The sequence below is a fragment of the Sciurus vulgaris genome, assembly GCF_902686455.1.
Source record: "Sciurus vulgaris genome assembly, chromosome: 4".
Classification (NCBI taxonomy): domain Eukaryota; kingdom Metazoa; phylum Chordata; class Mammalia; order Rodentia; family Sciuridae; genus Sciurus; species Sciurus vulgaris.
Window position 1 is genome coordinate 186,242,490 of NC_136464.1, and position 25,471 is coordinate 186,267,960.

The 25,471-nt window shown below is 47.5% G+C and overlaps 1 protein-coding gene across 1 annotated transcript in view; it reads right to left on the reverse strand.

The window, feature by feature from the left end:
- Window positions 1-25,471, reverse strand: part of TUBGCP3 (tubulin gamma complex component 3) — a 90,205-nt gene that overhangs the window by 14,851 nt on the left and 49,883 nt on the right. The window contains exons 14-20 of the mRNA XM_079137421.1: window positions 24,726-24,892; window positions 15,997-16,107; window positions 15,598-15,706; window positions 12,864-13,053; window positions 11,103-11,238; window positions 10,431-10,499; window positions 6,542-6,677 (exon numbers count right to left, since the gene is read on the reverse strand). Of these exons, the coding sequence (XP_078993547.1) occupies window positions 6,542-6,677; window positions 10,431-10,499; window positions 11,103-11,238; window positions 12,864-13,053; window positions 15,598-15,706; window positions 15,997-16,107; window positions 24,726-24,892 (918 nt within the window). The remainder of the gene's footprint in view (window positions 1-6,541; window positions 6,678-10,430; window positions 10,500-11,102; window positions 11,239-12,863; window positions 13,054-15,597; window positions 15,707-15,996; window positions 16,108-24,725; window positions 24,893-25,471) is intronic.

The window sequence follows — 25,471 nt, forward strand, 5'->3', positions numbered from 1 at the left end:
CCAACCCATGCATTTTTCTTTCTAGAAAAACCTTTGTCTTTTCTGTGCCCATGTGCTAAGGCTCTCACAAGGATAAATTCAACTCAATTCTTTCATTCAAAGCACTGCTCATGCCTCAGAAAACCAGGCACTCTTCGCCCCACACCTGAAATGCACACAAGTCACACTTTCCTTCGTGGGTGACCATGACATTGCATAAGCACAGAATCCCAGAAGCAGGCAAATCCATACTACGGCCAAACAGATACAGTGTGCCCGGCTGGTCCAGCACCAGAGCTGCACTGAGTGAGCAGCCAGCCACCAGCCCCGGCTTACCTAGGAGCCATGCAGGACTCATCCGTTGTTATGGTTTGGATGTGAGGTGTCCCCCAAAAGCTCACGTGAGACAAAGCAGGAAGGTTCAGAGGAGAGAAGACTGGGTTTTAAGTCTTAACCTAATCAGTGAATTAATCCCCGATGGGGTTAACTAAAGTGGTAGGTGTGGCTGGAGGAGAATGGAATTTGGGCGTGGCTCTTGGGTATGCACTTTGTATCTGGAGAGTGGAGTCTCTGCTTCCTGATGATGCGAGCTGCTTCCCTCTGCTGTGCTCTTCCGCCGTGATGTTCAGCTTCACCTCGAGCCCCAAGGAACAGAACTGGCCTTCTATGGACTCCAGTCCATAGACCTCTGAAACCGTGAGCCCTCAAATAGTCCTTCCTCCTCTGTAATTGTGCTGGTCAGATCATTCAGCCACTGCAGGGAATCAGCTGACTAAACGTCGGTGCTTCCTGACTGCCTCTGAAGGCTGCCGAGAGAACCTTGGTGTGAACAGCATCCTCAGCCAAAGGCACCTGCTCCAGGAGATGCTGGATGAACAGCACCGAGAGTCACTAAGGGTTTATTTTTAAAAATATCCTAAGCCAGTTTCTTCACAGCTTCAAATCCCTTTCCCTCAACACGTATTTATACCTGATGCCACCAGATTATAAAGGGATGTGATCAAACAACCGTGTGGCTTCTTTCCTTGAGTCTATGTATTCAAAGGGCATTTCCCCAATCTCTCATCAGTTCTCTTCCTCACAGGGCTCGCTCGGTGTGTCCCCACTTCGCAGGCAAGCATCGCACGCCGGCTGTCCATGCGTGAAGCTCCCAGCAGCCAGGTGCTGTTCCAAGACTTCAGTGCAAACGCAACCCTGAGAAGCCTGGCAGTCAGCGCTCCCCCACCCCAGCCACAGTGGGGAGTGAGGCCACACAGCCAGGTGCGAGGCAGATGCGGGGAGAAGGTTGGCGGGGGCCACGCAGCCCCAGGTGCGTTTTGGTGACAGCCTGAGTCAGGCACAGACAACTAGTGCAGATTTGTACAATTACAATCTGAGGGCTCATTCACACACACAAAGCAAGTGCAAAGACATTTTCAGAGAGGAAGACGTCCGCCATCTTTCAGGCACCGTCTCACGGAGGCTCGGTGCTGTGTGAGACACCTCGCTGCTAACATGTCTCCAGAAGGAAGGCGACCGCCAGGTGGACTGGGCAGTGCCATCAACAGGCCTGTGGCCCGGGCACCAGCAGTGCTGACGGCCACGATCCCCGACTCCAGCACCTGCCGCTCGTGCGGAGTCCTTCGCTTTCAACCTGGAAAGGGGAACTCCGGCCATTCCTCTGTAACGGCCTCTGCCTGGCTGGGCTCAAGGGGCGTCACTGCTGCTCCTCCCTCTGCAAGCACGGCGCCCGTTCCCCTCGACGCCTCCACCGCTCCTCTCAAAGGCAAGGGTCAGAGGATGCGCCCGGGGACAGCCGCAGGGAGGCCACGCACCTCCTCGTGGTGGCAGCAGGCACCTCAGACACGTTCTCAGAGATCATGACTTCAAAACAATGGACCTTAAGGTGACAAATAATGAGTAAAAGGTGAACCAAAAAAGCCACCGGAGCAACGAAGCCTTGGCTCACCCTAAGCCTCTAACACAGCCGGGTCACCCAACGTCCCCCGCTTCCCCGAGGCTGCCGTCACCCTTGTGCCATCGCTGTTGAGCACAGGTGCAACCCAGAGGAGAAATGCCAGGAGAGTCAGCAGCGGTGCAGGTGAGGAAGAAGCGCAGAAGGGGGCTGGCCAGGTACACGTTCCAGCTTCCCCAGTCGGACTACGGACCACCATGTTCATCTTCCAGATTCCACCACAGCTCAGCGCCAGGAGACTCAGGTCCCTCCGCCCAGCTGAACGTGCATGCGATGCAGGTGTGGGCCTGAGACAGCCATTGCAAGCCACCCTGAGTCTCAGGGCAGCTCTGGCAGCAAGGTTCAGGCTGTGAGGCCTGCAAGGTTGAAGACAGCACCTGGGACAAGCACCTGGGAGAGGAGGGCACAGACCCAGGGCAGCCACTACCAGATGCCCAGCCTAGTCCTCCTGACAATTCTGTAAGCACCTAATTTCCAACATCCAATCCAAATATCAGGCCACTTCTCACATCTTCCATTCCTATTACCTATTTTTTTTATTTGTTTTCTTGCTAAGATTTCCATTTTTATTTTCAAACGTGAGAGTTAATCCTGAGCACATACATGTAATTACATGCTCTTGGACCAGCCACTTCCTATGCTCAATGGAAACAGGCATCCCATGAGATGTCCGGAGGGCCCCATGGCAGACACAATCAGCAGTCAGACACAGCCACACCCCAACACCGTCTCTTCTGGGAGCACTATTTCATTCAGCAGTATTAGAAACAACAGAGAAAAATCAGTACCTTTAACTGTCACTCAGTCAAGTGATGAATTGGTGTTTAGTACACCAACTACTGTAAATATTATCATTTACATTTCTTTAAAGCTAGTAGAGTTATACTATAATAATATTAAAAAATAAGCAATAAACTGCCACTAATGTTCTCCCTATCTCCAGACATTGTAGAGAATTAAGATTCTCCTATGGTTCTCTAAAAATTCAGGGTCTAAACTATTTTTTGTTTGTGAACAAAATATGTGAACATCTTAAAACAAAGGGAGAGGTAATTTCTGGATCAGTCTCACCAGAGGGCCTTGCAGCAACTCTTCACAAGGATGAACGCGGTCTTCTTCCTCCTTCAGAACACAGGCATGCCATTTCCAACCAGGACCAATAGGTGACCACTTGGACATGCTGCTCTGAGTGGAGTGGAGCCTCAGCTCTCCTTCCCCCTCACACAGGGCTGGGGAAGACCACGAGCTCCCCTTCCCACACTGTCCACTTTCTCACGGAACGTGACTGCCACTAGTAGCAGTACCATTTAGGTTAACTGAACCTAACAAACATTTTAGTGGTAACTGTGTGTTTTACACAGTTGAAGGGCAAATAGATAAAAACTTCACCATCCAGGGAAAATGATCTTAGGTTGAAACAGATACAATCCTCCCAGCAGATCACCACACTCTGTCTCTACTAAGTGCAGTGACATACGCCTACAATCCCAGTCACTCCGGAGGCTGAAGCAGGAGGATGGCAAGTTCCAGTCCAGCATGGCAACTGAGTGAGGCCCTGTCGCAAAATAAAAATTAAAAAAGGGCTGAGGATAAAATGCCCCCAGTTTAGTCTCTTTGTCAAAAAATGAAAACAAAAGAAAGTCTCCCGTCCCGAGCAGATGGCTTTCTCCCTTAACCGCTCGCTGGCATGATGGGGCTGGACACTGTCCTAACAAAAGCCACCAAACACTCGCTGGAGCAAGGCCACCCTCCACATGGAGGACTGCCACGGGCGGCTCACAGGAGCACCTTAAGGGTCCCGTCTGCAGATGCCCCAGGGTCCAGCCGATGAGACAGATCTGTACCAGCAGTATCAATAGATACCACCACAGTTAATTTCTGCTTATGAAAATGCTCGCCATAACCAACTTCAAAATGCCTCTCAAAAATAAACATAAGTGCATTAATCCCCCAACAGGAACACAGGCAATAAACCATTTTCTGGAAAAAGAAAGACAAACAGGAATAAAAATGCAAAACACCCCCTTCTCAGTAATTTTAAAAGCATTAAACAATTAAAATGAACTCTGACTTGTTAAAACCCTAATTCCTTTGAATGTAACATCTGATGTCTGCAGAAGCAGCGAGAGACAACTTCTGCGCAGTGAGGGCTGGCTGCGTGGGGATGCAAGCTAAACCAGCGCAAGGCTCCCAAAAGCAGCCTGACCGTGTGCACACCAGCTGGGACACCAGTGCTGAGTTCAGTGCACAGAAGCAGCCGGAGCCCACGCCCATGAGCCCCCAACTCTGCTCAGTTCCCCTCTTATAAAGGCATACTCAGAGAGGCACGAAGACCCCCTCACAGGACCTTAGAGTGTCCTTTCTATTAGTGGAAATCACCCATGCAGGCAAAGAGCAGTGACAGAATGACACTGCAGCCAAGGCAAGGTGATGATGGGGTCCGACTGTTCAAAAAAGTTCATGACAAAAGGGAGGATGGGCAAGAGAAGCTGGAGCCGAGCTCAGCATGCTAAGACTCACTCCTGTAAAGCTACTCAACAGACATCAAGGTGCATGTTCAGACACAGAGAAAACTGACCAAAAGATGTACTACTTGTCTCCAAACAAAAACCAAAACGCACTGTTGATCATTCAAAACAGTGAGAGAAATGCAGTCCCCACCAGCAGCACCTAAAGGTGCTCTGGAGCTCAGCTCCCCAGAAGCAAGGCACCTGAGACACTGATACCACAGGGAAGAGCGGCACAGGGACGAAGTCTCTATACAGCAGGGGTCAGTCTAAATCCACAGCAAGACACTGGTTTGTCGGGTGGGTGGCTGAGAACCCACTTCTTGACGGTACTGATGAGAATGGAAGAGGAAGGGACACCTCGCAAGGAGAGTCAGGAACAGCAGTGGCAGCGAACCCTGTGGCACAGAGGGCAGAGGTGGCAACACAGCCGTACCCTGGCGGAGGCGGCACAGGTGGGACTGTGTACACAGCATCTCCAGACCCCAGTGCAGCTACTCTGCACCACAGCAGCCCCCAGGCACCCACGGCGAACCACTGGTGCCCTTGCTCACTGGCCAGGCAGGTCCCTCCCTGCAGCCTGCCTGAGCGTCACTGCTGTGGAACTCTGGCAGCTGCTGGAGGAGAGCTTCAGGCTAGCAGAGACGCAGCGATCCTGGACTCTTTCCTTCAAACACTCGATCCTTTCTTATTTTTGATAACTGCTTTTCACCAACCCAAGGGCATGTGCATTTTATTTTTCTTTAGAACTATGCATTTACTGAGACACTTTCTCCAAGGTTCTTGCCAGATCGACTTCAACACAAAGATTTCAGAAGTATTTGCAACTAAAGTCATTCAATATTTGTAACATTAAAATAATCCTGACACTTGGCATTTTTGCTGCAGTTTAAGACTGTAAAACATTTCCATGTCCTAGTTTATGGGAAAATAATGCACTAAATACATTCCACAAAAGAATAGAAGACACTAAGTGAATTTGAAATGAGTCAATAACTTATTAAATGGTTTTCCTTCCTTCTTAAAATTGGTGATTAAAAACGGGCACAGTGACACACGCCTGTGATCCCAGCTACTCCGGAGGCTGGGGCAGGAACATTTTAAGTTCCAGGCCAGCTTTAACAACTTAAAGACTCTGTCTCAAAATAAAAAAGGTCTGGTAATGTGGCTCAGGGGTAGAGTCTCTGGGTTCAGTACCACCACCACCACCACCCACCCCTGCAAAACTTGGCCATTAAAATGGTTAAATTGTTTAACTAGTTAACAGTTGAACACCAGTGAAAAACAAGTGTGATTTAAAAAGAAACTTCCATGATCTAAAAAAGTAATAGCATGACTCACTTTCCTTAGTTGTGCTGATGCCATGACCAGCACAGTCAAACTCTCAGGCCAAGCGAGGGGCGGAGGGGGATTGGAAAATAAAGATTCACCAACACGGATCTTGAAGATGAAGCTGGGATCAGGTGCAGCTCTGCTCTCTGCGGAGATGCAGGTCTAAAGAGTCACGCCAGCAATCTTTATATGTCTCATTATCAGGTTCGTTATCAGGTTAAAGACTATGCAACCATTATTCTTTGTATTCAGGAAAGTTACAGAAACCAGGACATCTACGTGGCTTTTCCAGAGTTGCAATCCAGTTGCAAAGTGCAATGTTAACTCTCAAGAAAGTCCATTGTTTAAAGTCACTGTAAAGCGGGCAGGAACCAGGGAAGCTGTTGGTGAAACACTGGGGTGGTGGAGCATAAGCAGTCTTCTGTTCCCAGGAGCTGTGTGCCTGAGGTCAAGGTCAGAACTGACAGGACTCTGCCACAGCCTCCTCATGCAGGGCACCCTGCACAGGAACATTCCCAGGCACCAGGCACGCCACAGCCATGAGGTCATCAGAGACCCCCAATCTCCGTCACTGCTCTCCATATACCGATGTCTAGATAAGCAATACTACAAGTAAGCCCTTTCACAAAAATCAAGTTCAAAGGCAAAACAGTGAGTCCCTTCAGCTGGATCATTTTAAATGGACTTCAGATTCCATGGACTTACTAGAAACCAGAGAGTGGCAGCTGTGGGCAAGCATGTGCCCACACAGCCACCCTGTCAGGCCTACCTGGCATGTTCCTTAGGAGCTTGGCGTTGCACATGTGTCCCTTCCGGATGTCAGTGAGGATGTACTCCATGCGCTTGGCCCTCCAGAGGAAGTTAAACACTCTCAGGTAGTGGCTCATGCACTCCCGCGTGAACACCTGGGAGATAGTGGAAGACAGGGTCATGGCACTCGGAACTCGGCACAGACTTGAACCAACCCAGGTCCCGGGCTCCAAAGAAGATCAGCAAACACTCAACCAACACCAGCAAATTCTAGGAGGTGCGCGAGTAACCACAGCGGCGCATTTCGAGGAAAGCACCACGGTCACCGTCGTACTGATGATTCACAGGCCAGGCACACTCCCGACAGTACCAGGCAGGCATCTTTAGACCCATCCCGCAGCTGGGAAAACTGGGCTCCAGGCGATATGGCTACAAATGGCTCTTCAGTACCATGGACCCAGGCCAGACCCAGGCCAAGTGTGGATGCCCAGCTATGACTCCCAGCTTCTGGAAGGACATCCAGCTGGAGCACCTGCTTCCCTAAGAGCAGCTCCAAGGCCTGGCAGAATGTCCACTCTGAAGGGCCCCTTGGCCGTCTTCGTGCATCTACTCATCACTTCTGAATAACACCTCTGGTGCTCATGAATGTGGCTTCCCAAGCAGGTGACCAGCCCTGTGGTGGGGACAGTGCAAGGCATTCCCTGCTGCCCCTCAGGGCAGCCAGGTAAACCACAAGTCATTCTTCCATTAAGGATGTGCCTTAATGGAAAGGGGTGGGAAAAGGTTTTTCCAGTAAAGGGTTTTCTGCAAACCAACAAGTCTCTGACACAAGCATGAGTGTTGCAGAGGTGAAGCCCGAGCCCACCCCACCCCAGAGGGCAGGCAGAGGAGGCACCAGCTGCCTCAGTGCCCACTCTGCACCATAGCCACCTGGACACACCCTGCCCGAAAGGCCAATTTTCACACAGGGACAAGGCCTGCCTTTGCTCTAAAGGGAGCTCTTGCACCCCTGGGACCTGGCCTTGTCCACCTCCGCTTCCTTACTCTAAATGTGACATATGTGGCCCTATTTTACCCATCTCACCTGCCCAAACTACCCATCCTCCAGGACAAAGGCACACATTGTTCCCCAGTGGCACCCATGTCTCTCCTCCTCAGACACTTGCAACATTCTGCTTGATGTCCACGGTTTTAGCATGTAAGTACGACTACCTACGATCCTTCTGTATGCTTCCTTGTGCCAGTACCTGGTAGGTGCTCCACACTGATGGAGGACCAGATGTCGAAGCAGAAGTAATTAAAATTGCATTGAAGGTACTCCAAAACCAAACTATCTCCTTTGCTGTGCTCCCCTTTAACAGTCTAGCAATTACAGAAATTAAGGGTGATCAGTTTAAGTACTGTAATAAATAAAGGATTCTTCACCATGCAAACGACGCATTACAGGGTAGGGGCCCTTTAACACGTTTTAAACTGCATTGTAAAAGTGCAGTTTAATCACCACCACCTTGGGATATTAACTAAGAAAAAGGCACTCACATTCCACTGAACTTACGTGGAAGAAAGCACGACACTGCAGTTTTGCTATCAATGCTGCCTTTCAATTCCTCTCCTGCTACAGAATCAATGTCACAGAAGACTAAACGGGCTCTGAACCTCACCAATGGGTCCCTGGCAGAGGAGACAGAGATCACAGGCCTCTGCTGCCCCTGGCAGAAGGGGGCACTGAGAGCCCTGTCCATACCTGCCCTTGCCAACACCAGGCATGCACTGCCCCTGCCTCACCGTGGACCCCAAGTCCGCCTCAGCTGTGGGGCAGTCAGACGCCTCAGCACGAGTTCCAGATGAAACAAAACCCGACTTCACACAAAGCTTAGGGCTCGCTCAAAACAAGGTGAGCCAAAAATATTGTATTAGGTGTTTGGTGAACTACATTTGGCTAATTTGGAGGGAGGATAATCTGAATCCTGAATTCCATACATTAATTTCAGATTAATTTTCCAAATAAAACCTAACAGAAAATTTCAGTGATATTTTATATCACAGAATTAGTATGAAGCTATTATATGAAATGTAATTACATGATTATTATAAGACGTGTACCCATAAATTCTGTATAAAAATGCCAACTAGAACTGAGAACAGAAAATAGAATAATAGTAAATTTAACAGAAAAAAACAGAAAACCATTCTCTTCAAAACCTTGACTTGAAAGATTTTTTTAATATGACAGTCGTCTAGTTCCCTTTATATACAACTGCATACAGTTCACTCTCTGAAAAAAATCATTCGATTTCCAGTAATAGTCTGAATACTTACAATGGTCCAGTGTGGCTACAGCTATGGCAAGTTAGCTAAAGACACACTGACCACATGGCAAGCAGGAGCACATTCCCCACGCTGGGTCCCTGGCAGAGCTGCCACCAACCACAGGACCTTCCTTTCTCCTTTCTCCGTGAGGCAGCCTAGGCTGCTGCCACCACCACCTACAAATTGACACCTGTTTGTGGCAGGAATGTCCTAGATGTGTTTTTTAAAATGACGCTATGGCATGAAGTGCTTTTCTTCTGTCCTTGCACTAACATCTGATTTTAACAACACACTACTGCATGAGTACCAGTGTACACACACAGCAGACTCCAAGGTGTGCAATATCACAAAATAACTAAGGCATCACGGATCTGATCTGTGCTCAGTTTACCTATCTGTGAAGGCACTTACGCTCTGTGAAAATGTGATCACCCCTCCTACGGCATCCTGGTGCCTGATGCAGGCTAGGCAAAGCACTCTATCACTGAGCCCCACCCCAGGCCCACTGTGGAAACTTGTAGGCTGTGAAAATAACAGGAAATGTACGTGAGCCAGCAGCAAAGCAGATAATATGAAGGTCTCTAACTTAGAGAGTCCCTGTTTAGGATATAGGTCAAAGGAAAAAACGAACACGAGAAGACAGTAAACCTAAGAGCAGCTGTGCGTTCAAACTGGGGTAGCTCTCTCTGGTGAAGGACAGACAAGGGACGCAGGAGCAAGACAACTGTGCCAGAAGTTCCAGCTAATGGACAGCACCACACACCTGGTTGCTGCCAAGTCTGTCAGCGAAGCTTCAGAGACATTATCCTGGCAGAGGGTGTGACTTTCCAAGAGAGAAGGGGACAAGTGATGGAGTCCAGCTCCACAGGAACTAATGAAGAAGCCTTAGAATCTAACTACTTAGACAACTATATTACTTCTTAGCAAAATATTTGTCCCAACAGTTGAAAGAAATGCAATGTCCTTCTTTTCAATATTTCAGCTATAAAAATGACTGAACTAAGTTTAAAGAGATATCATGGTCAAAGAGGATTTATTCAAGACCAAATAAAGAAAACTGAGCACCAGAAAGAGACACTTTAATTGCAGATATGAAGACAACAACTCTCCTGGCCAACCTTTTATGATGGGATAACTAAAAAGAAAAGAGAACCTCACGACGTGTGGTAAAAGCACTACGAACAATAGCACAGCTATTTTCTCATCAGTTTAAATGAATACTCAATATCAAACTTTATCTAAGTAGTGAAAATACAATTCCCCTAAAATACACTTTATAGTTCCTTTCAAATTATCCTAAATTAGTTGCTATAATCTAAGAATAATGGAACAAAATGAACAAGCCCTTTATTAAATACTTGCTGAAATCTATGGTAGAACAAATGACATTTTCAAGGAGTCTTAAAACACGATAGCACCTCAGCACTTATCACTAAGGGTTCACACACGATTTGGCCCGAGTATTCATTCAAGGGCACATCCTACACGTCACGATCACTTCAATCAAGTTCATGGAGAAGAAAGCCAATTCTAAACAATTAAATGTTTAGCATTCAAAATAGGCGTGGCTGTCAGACAAGCACACAGAATGCGCTCACAGTCGCAATGGGTCCATCGACGTGATAATCCAGGCTGAAGACGTCCCAGCCCGTGTCACCCGGAGAGACCTGTTGACAGAAAGAGACAGAAAACTGAAAGCTCTGGCGTGCCTGCTGCAGAACTGCCCAGGCTTCCCAGGGTCGGCCGTGACCCACCCGCTGTGCAGCAAGTGCTCGCTGTCTGGTGCAGGAGAGCAGGGAGCCGCGGGGTCAGCCTCTGCGCCTCAGCAGCGAGGGACGGGCGAGGCACGCCACAGCTGCTCTACAGGCGTTCAAGACGAAGGTAGTGAGGACGTGCTCCAAGTCCAGAGGCTCGCAAGACTCCAGATCTCCAAAAGTCGTATTTTAAGAAAACCAATGGAGTCCTGCCAGGATCCTCATCACGCTCAGCAAACATGCTTGTGTTTACACCCATCTCCAGCCAGAGCCACTCCCCACACCTACGCTGAAAGCCAGTCTGCTGCTGAACAGACAGTGTCTGTGACGTGCCGTCTGTTCTGGGACCCCCGCCCTGTGAGTTGCCCCTCCCAAGGTGGGACGGCTTACAGGGAAGGTGCTTGCCTGTAACCACCAGTATCAAGGGTCAGGTGGGGTCATGGCTCCCAGGAAACAGGTGCAGCTTCCAGGAGAGTCCAGATGAACCACACAGACACACCCATGAGGATGGCTCACCTCCAGCAGCCTCACATCCAGCCTTCTGAGGGTCTCGGGGCTGTCAAACTGTGCATTGGTGGCTCTGACGGCGGTCTCGAGGATCCCAGTCAAGTTATGCTGATACAACGTTGTTGCTGGACGGACAAGTTCTGGTCTTAACAAATTGGGCAGAAATTTAAGAGAATGTTACTTGGATTTCTAAGGAACTTCTAAATAATCTAAAAGAAAAGTTAAGAATTTGAATTATAAAAACTGAAAAGATAAATGGGACCAATACAATACGGTAATGAAAGCTTCATGGCATTAAATTGCAAATAGGATCTGTCAATTATTTGAGACTGAAACATTTATTAAAAATTTCCAAAATATTGATTTTCATTTGGCTTAAACTGAAAGTACTCAGATGTTAACAAATGAAGTTTTCAAACTTAGGCCTGGCCTATGAGCAGCACAGATGACTAATTTCCTACAGACACATGGCGGGAGGGAGGGCTTCCTAAAGTCAATTCTACTAAAAACAAGGATGCCACGATTCCCAAGGGCTCACAAACACCTACCACCTGCCAGGTGCAGGTGGCTACAGTTTCTACCTACCAGGCACCTATCTCTCTGCTCAGGGCGCATGTGAAACATGGGCAAATGCTGAGCACAGACATCACCTGGGCACTCCCTGTGGACAGCAGACATCTGCAGCAGACCTCTAAGGAGGACCCCTGCCACCTAGGGACAAGAATGCAACACTGCACATGTCGGAGTGAGTTGAGGGAGGCAATCTACAATGTTAGGTCCCATGTGACCTGCCTACACCTGCTCCATCCCGGTTCAGCCAGCACCCAGAGAAAAGTTCCCTTTAACAACTCGATTCCTCATGCACCTCAAACCACCCATGTCTAAGCCACTAGAGATCCTTGCCTGAGGAGGAAATGTTCTGTAAGCGGGACCACCTAGCAGCTGGCCCACTTTCACGAGGAGCTTATGGGTGCAGAAGGTCAGCTATTACCAGGTCCTCCACCACATTACTTCTCAAACTGAAGGCCACTTCCAAGCCCCACCCAAACCTCCAGACGAGACTCCGGGGCCATCCGACACACACTGAAGTCCAGACCGCAGGTCCAAGACCACTGCAAGTCTGATGAGGACAGCTGGAGCTCAAAAGTAACTCACTGCTTCGTGTCCCAAGGGGAACATCTATCTTTATAAAATGTCCTAAAGGGAATCCCACACCCCGTCCCCACATAAGAAGTGCCATTCTTCCAAACGCCCCAGTGAAAACCCCTGAGCTCGCGGTGTGCTCATGGCCAGTGCTGCCCGGAGCCCTGCACTGCACCCCTGGTCACCTCTATCTCCGGGAGGGAGGGAGGGAGGGAGGGAGGGAGGGCCAAAGGGGCAACACGAAGGTCTGGCTCTTCACACAAACGAGAGCTGGGAACTCGGTACCAATTCACATGGATCACTCATCTTCAGGCCGAGCTCAAGCTGAAGCCAGAGTTAACTGTGACTCTGCCTGACTGCTAATAACACAGCCTCGGAGCTCACGATGACACAGGTCCTCGGGAACAGCGCGGCACAAGCCTGATGGCCTACAGATCACCAGAGCCAACCCAAAAGGGACCCTGGCCTGTGAACTGACACCATCTGTGTAGATTCTGAGAGACATGTGCCCTACAACATCTCAACTGCTTTCCCTGTGATGCCACTGATTCTTCCACCAGAACTGTCAGACTCTTTCACGTTGTAAGTACTGCACACTTAGAACACTCGAAGCAGTTCATCTCTTACTTTAGCAAATCCATTAAGTGCCTTATAAAGTCTCCTTGACCGAGAAGCAAGTACCGCCTCATTGCCTGCATGTGGTCCAGCAAGCTGTACTTTTTGTTGAGAACATCCAGTAGATATTTGCTGGTCTCGAAATAAGCAGCATCAATCTTCCCTTGAAATGCATTTTCTAGATCTGTGAATAGATCTGCAGCTGTAGAGGACAAAAGGGAAAGCACACATACACGCATGATGTGTATCTGAACACGAACAGCAAAGGCACACAATGCGCAAGGCAGTGACCACCCGCCAGAGCTGCAGTCAGTGAAAGCAAGCCAGCACCCACAGCGAGCCAAGGACGCTGCGTCCAGCCATCGCTGACGTCACCCGCGGGACCCACACAGGAGGAGATGGCATGGCACTGCTCCTAATTTCGAGGATCACTCTCCACACTGCCATGTGAAGTCTCACTAGAGATCCATGGTCACCCACAAACACCCACAGGACACTCCATAACTGGGTCCTAGAGCAGAACCACATGTGAACAGGCATGTGCTAAGCAGCTCTGGAGAGCGGACCATCACAGTCATGCACACAGTGCCACAGAGTGGGCCCCACGGAACTGCTGGAGACTCCCAGGGACAGGACCAGACTGTAGTCCACGGAGCCGGACTCCTAACAGGGAGAAGCACTCCAGGAGACACAGAATGTGGAGACCACAGGCACACCACAGAGCTTCGTATGATGCTAGTTACATCCTGCAGCTCAGGTCTGCTGAGAAAAACATCTGAACATTCAGTTTCATTTAGAATCCACAGTAACTCATTCCAAAGCTGAGGAACAACCTAAGACTGAGAAAAGATAAAATGCATGTTCAAGGTCAAGCAAGAGTAAGGGAGGCGATGCCTTCCGTGCCAAGTTTCAGGCTCCCAGCACTACTGAGTCAACCAACTTGAAGGCTTCGTGATTCTCTGTGCTTCCCCACACCAAGGCGGACTCGTACTGCTGAGTCCAGTGTCACACCTTGTTTCCTACCCGGCTCTGAGGGCCTGCCATTTGCCCCATTTGCCATTGCAGCCCAGGAGCGCCTTTCCATACCACTGTTTGGCGCTTAGACACTTCTCATCCAGTACAAAGGCAAACATCACCAGTCTTCCCCAGGCGCCGATCAGACGGCTGAGACCCAGGCTCCTCACAGCCCATGGCTCCTTAAGCTCCAACTTTTCCGATTCCTCTCTATTCTTTAGTTGCATGGGGTTGATCTCGAAATTTTTTCACAGATGAATATGACATTTTCCACCATTTTGTATTATTGGTAGTCTCTTGAGATTGTGCCTATCTTTCCACTATGCCATAAAGTGAGCAGCAGAAATCTGGTTTTCCAGACACTAGCTGTAGCACAGTAGGAAGGGGCAGCAGGAGGCCCAGTTCACTGTGAAAAAGCAGTGCAGCCACAGCCACAGTGCAGAACGGCAGAAGCAGCTGCAGTGGCCATAAAGCAGCAGCAGAGGCAGCCTAATAACAGGGACTCCGGGACACTGCCCCTCACAGGTGCCACCCATGCCTCTCCTGCGGGCTGTCCTCTCTGGGCACTATGGAGAGGTCACAACTCCAACACAATCGTTCTCCTGGCTCTTCCTGCTTCTACATTTTAAATGTAGGCATTTCCCAAAATCTGCCCATTCTATTCCAGGAGTAAACCTGGGGGATACCTAAAACTGTGTGTAAACACACTTGGGTGAGACACCCAGCCCTGAGGGCCTGCCATCTGCCCCGCCCCTGGGAGCTCCTGCCAGGGCATCAGCCTTGCCCCTAGCCACCATGGCAAGGCAGGTGCTTCCCAAACCTCCACATCCGGCCCAATCTAGCTTGGGTACACCATTTCCAATACGATGTCTTATACAGACTGAACTTCTTGAACACATGGAGACGACATATGAATAGCAAATACAGTCAGGGCTGGAAACTATAAAAATAAGTTAGGCACACATACAATATCATAAAATCATTAAAGCTGGGCAGGCAGCAAGTGGGTAAAATGGATGCAAGGAACGGCAGATCAATGAGGGGACATCATTACACCTGAAGTGCACGGACAAATTTAGCTTTGAATAGAATACACATTTGCCAAATCCCTGCTGATTTCTGAACTAGCCTTTGAGTCCCAAAGCATGGCTACCATTAGTTACATTTCACCCTGTTTTCTTATTTTGTCACCTGTCACTTTACCATTAGGAAAAAAGTAACAAAAATTACTAAGCAGAATAAAATAGCTACACCTCCTCTAATACCTGCTACTTAACTCTGCAGAAAGGGAGTTAGACATTCACACGGATATAGATGTCACACGCGCACACACACACACTCTAGACTGTGTACGAAGGAATTTCAGTAATCCACATAACCAGTGAGTTCTATGGAACAAAGAATATTTTAAGCAACATACGCCACCACCACCATCACACATCACCACCATCACAGCATCCCCATCCCCTACACGTCATCGCCATTATCACCACCACCATCACCCAGCACCCCAGCACCACTACCACCTCCTCACCAACACCCCGTCAGCTTCCTCACTGTTGCCATCAACCCCTCACCACCACCACCAGCTGTCCTGACGTCACATCACCACCACCACAGCAACCCACCTCTACACGTCATCTTCACCCCTCACAAGCAACATCGCCATCATATCACCACCATCATCTCCATCCCACACGACTGCACCACCACCACCACCACATCATCATACCATCCTGAGGTGGCTCTGCAGACTTGGTCACAGCTATCATCTTTGTGGTAGGAGTCTGATCATGACAAACTTGGTGTAAGAAATTTATTGATTTTCCTATCAAAAGGACCTAAAAAAGAAAATATCCTAAGATTACCTTTATATGAAATTTAAATTATCATCCAATACTACAAATAGTCACATGTTACAAATCGGTTATCAGTTAAAAACTACATAACAAGAGCATTAGGTCAATACACTAACAAACACATTGATACGTCGATGCATTCAGTCAACACATACTTTAAGAATACTAACAATCCTAAAATGCAACAAGATTTTACTTAACTGAAAATTGTTATGTAATCCAAGTATACATAGCAATAAAATATCAAAATCACAAAAATGTCTTCTTCCTACCTTCCTAGATTGATCCATCGTCATAAAGGAAGGAATCATCGATTTCCTCAAGGTATACTTGTCATGCCACAGCCGGTCTGTCTTCACTGTTGGATCTGACGCTACAAAAAACTGAAAGCAAATGGTCAATGGGTTTCAAAAAGTGGTATTATTGCAAAACATGAACCAAATGCAACATCAAAGAATAAGTTATTCTAGAAAGGTATTCTATGGGCAAATTCTCCAGGTAACAGGGAGTCTTATCCATTTACACAATAAAACCTGTTTTATAAAACTTGTTCTTTGGACAAAAATCCAAGTTGAATTACATGTTTTCCACTTTCAAAACCGTAAGAGCGTAACAAAACCAAGCTACACTTCTTGGAGAGCAATGAAGCCTCTGCTATGCAGCATGGAGAACCCACATCTGACAGCTTCCCTATCTGCACAAAGCTCCTCTACTTTGGTAACACCACAAACTTCTGGAGCTTTCTACTCAACATGTACCAACTGTGACTTCCTGCACTCCACTGTCCCCTCCCATCCATCTGCCTGCCCTTTACCATCTCTACCTCACAGAGCCCCACTGTGGAGCAGGGGTGTCTGAACCCACATGCTCTGGTCACAAACTCGTGGCAGAGTTCAGACCATCGCCTCCTGGCCAGCCCTCGTGGACACAGGCGCGCACGTCCAAATGGTCACAAGCAGCCAGCCTGGTGGCACTGTAGAAAGGGCCAAGAATCTCCTCTCCCGTCCAAGTCATAGCTCATTTCCATTTCCCCTCCTCCACCCAACCCACTCCTGCCACCCAGACCACTGACACCAGAAGGAACTGAGCACGGAGGGGAAGTCCACTGCGGTCACTTCCAGCTTAGCTACCACCTGGATGAGGATCCTTTCGTCTTCAGTCAAATGCCCTAATACCTGTGCCTTTGTTTCTATAAGCTTGTTTTCTAAAAGCAGAACCCCTGAATCAAAGTAATTTGATTTTTATGGACAATGCTAGCGTTTCCTTTCCAAATGGCTGTTTACTGCCACTCTTGCCAGTAGCATGCCCTGTATTCTGCATCCTGTGTTCTTTTAGGTTCTGCCAATTGGTGAAATCGTTATTTGTCCTGTTATTTGACTACAAATGAAGTTGAACACATTTTCATGATTTTGTTACTTGCCTTTCTTCTCCTGAAAACTTTCTGTGTCCTTAACCCATCTTTCTGCTGATTTTGCCTTTCTCTTATCAATATGTAGTTCTTTTCGTGAATTATTACACAACACAAATTTAGTTTTTCTAAGTTAATCGTTTGTCACTAATTACAGTATGTCCTATTTTTTGTATGTTCTATTTTTCTGTTACTTAAATATCTTCCTCCTATAGCTTCCGGGCTTCCTGTCTCCCTAAGATCTTCCCATTTCCAGATCATAGAAATATTCTCCACCATGTTCCTTCAGTCTTTGTGCCATTTTATTGTTACACCTTTGGATGCTGAACTGACAGCATGCTGCAGGGATCTGCTTTCTCCAGGTGCCATGATTCTTTACTGCTGGACCAGTCACACCATCAGAACTGCATCAACAGACAAGAGGAAGCCAGGTGGCTACTGCAGGAGATATAAGGTACGTCTGATGATTCCTTCATCTGCCATCCTCCAGAGACCAGTTCACTTTTATTACCTTGTGAACGCACAATTCAGTGCCTCTGGAATTTGAACCTACATGGTTATTATTCCCACTGGTGCTCCATGCTTGGGAATGTGGAGCCTCTGGGGCCACTCCCTGGTCCTTAACACTGGACGGGCTCCAGGGATCCTGCTAGCTTCCAGGCATGGAAAGGCCCCTAGGCTCAGCTGCTTCCCCACCATCCTACTCTGCCTCTGAGGGAGAAGTCAGGACACGACCTCAGCACCCATGGTGGTGTACTACAGGAGCCCAGAAGAATGAGACCCAACACTGCAGCTGCACAGCGGCAGACTGGAATCCCACCTAGGTGGAGCACACAAGTGTCTGCCCATCCCACAGCACCATGTGGAAGACACCCTGACTAGACAGTGAGCCCACAGACAAAATGGACCCAAGGAATCTTAGTAACCACAGAGCAACACAGAATTACTGATTTCCTAACAAAATGCAAGGACCAAACTAACCCAAGAAAAGAGAGGAGACCCAAAAAGAGCAACAGCTTTGGAAGAAACTGGAAATGTAAAATGCTGTCTGTCAGCAAGACACAGGGCCTGCTTAACTTCATAAAAACGAAAAAAACAAAAGAAACACCTTTTTTTTTTTTTTTTTGGTACCGGGGATGAACCCAGGGGCACTTAATCACTAAGTCACATCCCTATATCCCTAGGCTTTTTTATATATTTTATTTAGAGACAGGGTCTTGCTGGGTTGCTTAGGGCCTTGTGCTAAGTCGCTGAGCTGAGGCTGGCTTTAAATTTGAGATCCTCCTGCCTCAGCCTCCCGACTGCTAGGATAATAGGTGTGCACCACTGTGCCTGGCTAAAAACTACCATTTTTATGCTTTTAAAATGTTCAAGAAAATATACATAATGACCAAGTTTTCTTCATGATGTTAGCATAATACTAGCACACCTTACAAAAAGTGTCCGAAGTTAATATCATAAGCCAGTTTCCTTTCTGAATATAGAAGAATAAATTCTGAATAAAATAGCATCCTTGTATTACTGAAATAAAGTATTCTTGGTCAGAGTTTATTACTGTTTCAGTATGGCACTAAGTGTCTAAAAACAAGTGAAAACAAAACATTTAAAGGAATCATAAAAGCTATCATGTAGTGATTTGAAACAGTTTGTTTTAACTACCACTGACCCTCCAAGAATCTGAGGAAAAGTACAGACCTTTGTCCCAGGAAAAACTGCACACTTCATAATATAGCTGGTATAAAATTCAGGAACCTCAGAAATCATTCTAAGCAGCTTTAGTAAGGAAAAACAATATTTACTGGCATAAAATAACATTATTTACCACAAGGAAAAAATAACAGGTTATAAAATATGAAGTGTGATTATGATATACAAATATACAGCAAAAATGGGCATATTCATAAATTACTGGTGAATTCTTAACTACCTCTATTTATCTATTTGTATAATCTATTTTATCGCTATATAATCTGAATTTTTAGAACTGCAAGTATTTTTACATCAGAGAAAATATTGTTTAATTAAAGAATGAAGTAATTTCATCAAATACTGAACACACTGACCAGTACTTTTCTTAGTAACATCGTTTTCTCAGGGCAATTAGCTAAAAGAGCTTTTCTGTCTCTTGCAGAAACAAGGGTAAAGACTTGAGACAGAATTCCAGTGATGCCCAGGTCCTGGTAAGAAAGGTGTGATGGCGTCAGCTGCACACAGCCAGCCCCTCTGCATGGAGGTGCATGACTAAACCGAGGCCCCCCAGACTGTAGAGCAGGGACAACCCCACTGAGTGTAGCTGAGATTTCCTATCGTTAGCACAACTTAAACAACCACAGTATTCGCTGACCTTTCTATTTCAGACTTTTTGATTTACATTTCTTTTCTACTTTAAAACACAACGCAACTGCTTTGATAAATAAACATTCTCTAATGTGGATTATCATCGCCTTAACATATGCTTAAATAATCTCCACTGAAATTTAAAAAAAAAAAAACATTAAAAACCACCATGAATAATCTCCACATTACCCAATCACTGTGCTGTGCATGCTCTGTAGCTTGCCATTCAACAGATTAGATTAACTGTATAAACTATTTCCCTGCTCTTTACTTGAACAGAAGAGCTAGTTTTTACAGACAACACACTAATTCATCCTAATAGCTGGAGTGCAGCCGGATTTTTATCAGTGTGAACAATAAGGAAATTTAATTTCAACTATAAAAAGCTCAGACAATCCAGTCATCTTCAGAAGTCATGAACACACTGCTTCCTCTGGGGGCAAAGGAACAGGCAGTCACTCTACTGGCAAACAGCTAGTGTGAACACAAAGACCAGGGGCCCTTCAGGATGCAATGAATCCTGAGAGAGAGATGAAGTGATGGAGAAAAAACAAGGCCGGAATACGGCCGCAAACTTCTACTTTACCGATGCACCACTCAAGGTCTTGGATTTTCAGTTATATCAGACACAGAATCGAGAGAAATAGAGCTTGCTGTTGAGGAAATGCCAAGGCTCCTACTAAACACAGAAAGGAAGACGGTGATTTTCTCAGTAAGGAACTGGTTTCTAGGAATCGGATCCATTGACACAGACCTCAAAAGACTCCCTATGTATACTCACCAACCATGCAGGCCACGGCCAGGGGTGAGATGGCTCCTCAGGACACCTCCAGGAGACACCATGCCGACTGTGCCAGACACCCCACAGAACGAAGGTCCCGGAGGAGACACATTCACAGACCACAGCATGCACGGGCTCAAGACTTGCCCTCCCTTGGTTAAACTGAGCCCTGCGTGTTTCAAGTGCCCAGGAATACAGCTGGTTCTTGCTACTGATCTTGCACCTGCTACGTGGAGAACCTGTTCACTACATTCAGGTGTCTTCGCCTAGGTACAGCTATGGTACAGTGTGTTTGCATTTAGAAGGCCTTGTCCTTAGGCACAGGAGACCACCTACTGCTTCCTGTCCAATCTGGATGCTTCCTCCCCTGCCTGCAGCACAGTGCTGACAAGAGTGGTGGGAGAGGACCCCCCCTTGCTCCGATCCCAGGGGCAGGCTCGTGGTCTGACAGCTCACGGACGCCCTTTGCTAGCTAGGCTCCTTTCCAGTTGGTCCTGTGCGTTATTATGGTGAAGGACACGGGATTTCTTCAACTGCTCTTGGAGCATAACGGGGCGGGGTGTTTCTGTCTTCTCCCCTCATCGTCCTAATGTGGTGTCACACAGTTGTTCCAGCTTGGACGACCCTTACGTTCCTGGGGTAAATCCCACTTGGCTATGGTGTGCCACCCTCTGATGTGCTGTGAATTCATTCTCCAGGATTCTCTTGGGGGATCTTCACATTTGTTTTCATAAGAGACACTGGCACGTAGTCTTCCTGTGCTGTCTCACGGCAGCCCTCTTAGAATGACCACAGAGCCCTCCCGTTCTACTGTGAGTGCTGGCCTCTGGACACGCAGAGCCAGTGTCCGAGCTGTGTGCCACAGGTCTCCTGGGCACTGCTCAATGCCTGCCTTCTTTCTCATTCAGTCCCCCAAGCTGGGAAGGCCTCACCAGACCTCCCTGCTCCCGCCTGCTCTGCAGCGCAGCTTGCGATCTTACTGCATGCAGTCACTGCACTGCTTAGCTCCAGCTTCCATGAGGTTCCTTTTTACAAGTTCTCTTTCTTGATATTTTTCTATTCCTTTTGATTACAGAAGGTAGCATTTATGCAGATATTCAATCATCTACCAGGAAATAAAAGTTTATAAGCTCCCATATAGCAATCAGTCAACTATAGACTTGAGACATTCAACTTTACAGTAGCCAGACTGAGGAAGAACTAACCTATGCTGGAAAAAAGGGGCAGACTTCCTCAAATTTTAGTCACATAACCATCAAAACACACAATGTATACCTCTACAAAGTACCATATTCATACAGTGCGTATATTAGAGTCAACTAAACAGAACCTTCCCCAAAACTCATCAGAGGTTTAAACAGACACGTATAAATGTAGGGTCTTCAGGAATTCAGGGTTGATGGAGATGTACAAATAGAAAAGCGAAAAAGCCTCAGACTTAGGGACAGAAAGAAGGGACTCAGAGTCCACACCGTTCTCCTTGGGCTCTATCACCTCAGATGGACATCTACACGCTCACATTGCCACTTGTCTGCTCAAGCCTTGCCCACACAGAACCCCACCAGCAGGGTGGCTACCATGCACCTCTGGAACAGAAGGGAGGCTGGGGAGGTGAGGTCGCTGCACAAGCACAGAGTCATCAGGATAGGCAGCCCAGAGTCAGACCTGGAGCGTGGCCTGCCCCACAGGCAGGAGGTGGCTGGCAGCAGATGAGCAGTGAGCAGCATGTGCCTGGGCCTGCAGGGCTGTGTGTGGCAAGCCTGGGCAAGGTGCACCTGCACTTCACCTCAAGGACATCAGGAGAGTTGAAGCAGCACAGGGTTGTGTTATGATTGACATATCAATTACCAGAGGGAATATAGGGCTCTTCAATAAAATAATGATGTAACATTTTTCATCTTTTTTTTATGATGTTTCTAAAGGTTTCTTAAAAAATACCTTTTGGTTCTGTTAGGTACAATTTTACGAGTAATAAAAAACTTCAAACAAACATACAGAACTTTTTTCCTTGGTGCTGGGGATTGAACCCTGTCAATGCATACACCTTGAAAAGAAACCCTTATTTTTTCATTTTCTTAACCACAAGATCACTTACAGACCACTAAACTCACAAATGACTAAATTTTTAAACGCCAAGATAATTGTTTTGTGATATATGGTCAGAAGATTATAATAGCATTTTAAATAATCAACTACATGGGGTTTTTTTGTTTTGGGGTTTGGTTTTTGGGGGGGCGAGGGTGAGCACTTGCCCCTGAGCCACATCCTCCGCCCTTTTTATTTTTTACAAGTTGCCTAAGACCTTAGTACATTGCTGAAGCTGGCCTCAAACTTGCAATCCTCCTGAGCATCCCAAGTCGCTGAGATTACAGGTGTGCACCACCTCCGCCACACAGGTTTTTAATAGCACATGCATACACCCTATAATTGGAGAACAACAGGACGCAAACACATTAACCCTTCCAAAGGAAAGCAAAGGCGGATACCTGCAAGTTCCCCCTACCTCCCATCTTACTGGATAAGAACTGAACATAAACACCCTTTAATCTTAAAAATGTAAGTCTCACTTGAAGCTCTAACTAAACGACTCATTACATTTTCCAGAACAGACCCCAGAAAGGATTCAAACTTCACTACAAACACAAAACAAGCTTGCTGCAGGTGGTGTGACCAGACACGCCACACAGCCACCCGCCTGCCTGAACTCCCGAACACCTGGAAAGCCAGTTAGAGGAAGTGCTCCCAGGAGTGGAGTCAGCCAGGACAGACGCTGGCTCGGGCCAGGGGCCTCGTCTGAGGGCCTGGCCAGAAGCACTGACAACACTGGACTTGCTCTGGATTCTGGAATGTCTGCGAACACGAGGGACCTTGGGATGGGACTCCAGGGTGAATGACTCCACTTCTGCTTCCCGTGAACCTCACGGCAGTCCAAAGGCACTATGGACACAGGTCAACGTGCCTGTGTCTTGGAACATGACGGGCCGGGTGGAGCTTCTCACCTGTGGCATCCTGTTAGCACTCAGAAAGTCTGAGTTCAGAGCACCTCAGAATTGGAACGTTCAAATTAGGGATGCTGAGCCTCGGTATACCCACTGGAGGGCTTAGAATGGCCGAATCAAAATCTAAAGCACGTATCCCCACCAGCCAGTTCCACCTCTGCACCTACTTCAGAGAAATCTGGGAGACACAGAAACGGACATTTGTTTGAATAAAATTCATAAGATTAAAGCTACAAAGAGCAGAATTTCCATCACTAGGAGAGCTGCTGAGGACAAGCTGGTCTTCCATATGGTGAATAGTACAAGGTGATAAAAAGAACTCCCCACACTACCACAGAGCCAAGACGCACTGACCCACGGCACCACACACGCCCCTGCGTGCCACCCATCACGCGCTCCCAAAGCACAAAGCTCCACCTACCATCAGTTCTGCTATAATGTGTTTTAAAAACAACAGCTATGGCAGCACAACCAGCAAGCCAGGCAGCACACAACCTCACATCTGCTCACAGGCACTGCGAGCCAGAGGACACAGTGGAAGCCAGAGCCACGGCCGCCGATGTGTAAGGCGGCCCCAACACTCCACAGGAACAGACGAACTGAAGCCCTCCCGTGCCCACTTGCACTGCAAACATCAGAGCCGTCTCAAGGAGAATGCCATATTTATTGCAGTGAGTATGTATTTCTTAACCACTTACTTAATGTGTAAAATTTTGGGGGGTTCCTGTTTTTGAAAATGTTTTTGAGTGTGACGCCCCTCACCCTACTTTCCCCCAAAGCCCTATGGTTTTCATTATGTGGGTTTGCATAAGTGATTTATTCATTCATTTATTTATTTATTTATTTTGGTACCAGAGGTTGAATCCAGGGGCACTTTACCACTAAGCCACATCCCAAGCCCTTAATTTAATTTTTTATTTAGAAACAGGGTCTCACTGAGATGCTCAGGGTCTCACTAAGTTGCTGAGGCTGGCTTTGAACCTGTGACCCTCCTACCTCAGCCTTCCAAGCAGCTGGGATTATAGGCGTGCCCAGCTGCATAGCAGTAAATTTTAAGAACGCATACACCATATTATAGCAGAACTGACAATACTTCCAAAAATACATTACACAATTAAGTTGCTTCCTTCAAACCACAAGCACCCCAGCTGGGCAGAGTGAGTGCACACAGCAGCCTCCTAACACAGAGAACATGAGAAGCTGCACCACTCAGACTCAGGACAGAATGCCTGGGTGAGGGGACCAACTCCCCTGAGTCTCTCACTCCTGGAGCTAGAGAGCAGCTGTCCACTAACCACTCAGAGCTCTGCAGCTCAGCAAGACGGACCCTCTTTCCAGCACAGTGTGAAATGCGTGTGGCACTTGAGTGAAATGCAGTGTGTCCCACTAAGAGGGAGCAGAAGTCGTGGGGACCAAAGGAGTCACCAAGCACCTGCACCTCTTAGCCCCCAGCCTCAACACCAAACACCGCCTTACCTCGTGGTAAGTGTCCTCAAGCTCCCCATCGTAGATCCAGCGGTAGAGGAAGCTCAGCACAGGATGAGACACCAAGCTCAGAATGTGCTGCACCAGGGATCTCATGTAGGGGTCTCCCGTTCTCGTGTAGGCATGGACAGCTGAGGCCAGCTCACCTCCTTTCCTTCCTGGGAAAACACACAACACCCAAGTTTACTTCACATCACAAACCTGTCACTCAGCGTTAACCAAAGATGGCCAAGTAAGGGAGATAAAAGAGGTCTGCTTTCTTTGGTTTACACAACTTTGGGACTTAGATGCAGCAGCAGCAGCAAGCAATGCATCAAGGCCAAGAAATCAAGACCCTGCCCAGGGCTTCACTAAACATCAGTGATTTCCCTCTTCACAACTACTTACCAGTGCTTCAGTTGAGAAAGTAGCAAAAAGTGGCTGGTGACAAAAATCTGTATCTTACGTGGCTTTCCATGCCTTCTTGACTGAGATGCACTAAGATTCACACTTTGTATTGTAATTCGGCATCCATGTAAGCACACATAAGGACTAAAGTTCTAAGAAACAACACCTACACTGTTTTGGGAGAATATCACACTAGTCTCAATTCACTGACTTCAACCTTTACCAACAGCAGTGCCATCCGAGACCCTGCTCCACACAGACAAAGCAGCCTTGAGCGCAGTCTGAAGGAGGGGGCGGCAGACTCAGGTCCAGGAGCGCAGGTGCAGGAAGCTTCCCAAGCAACACAACAG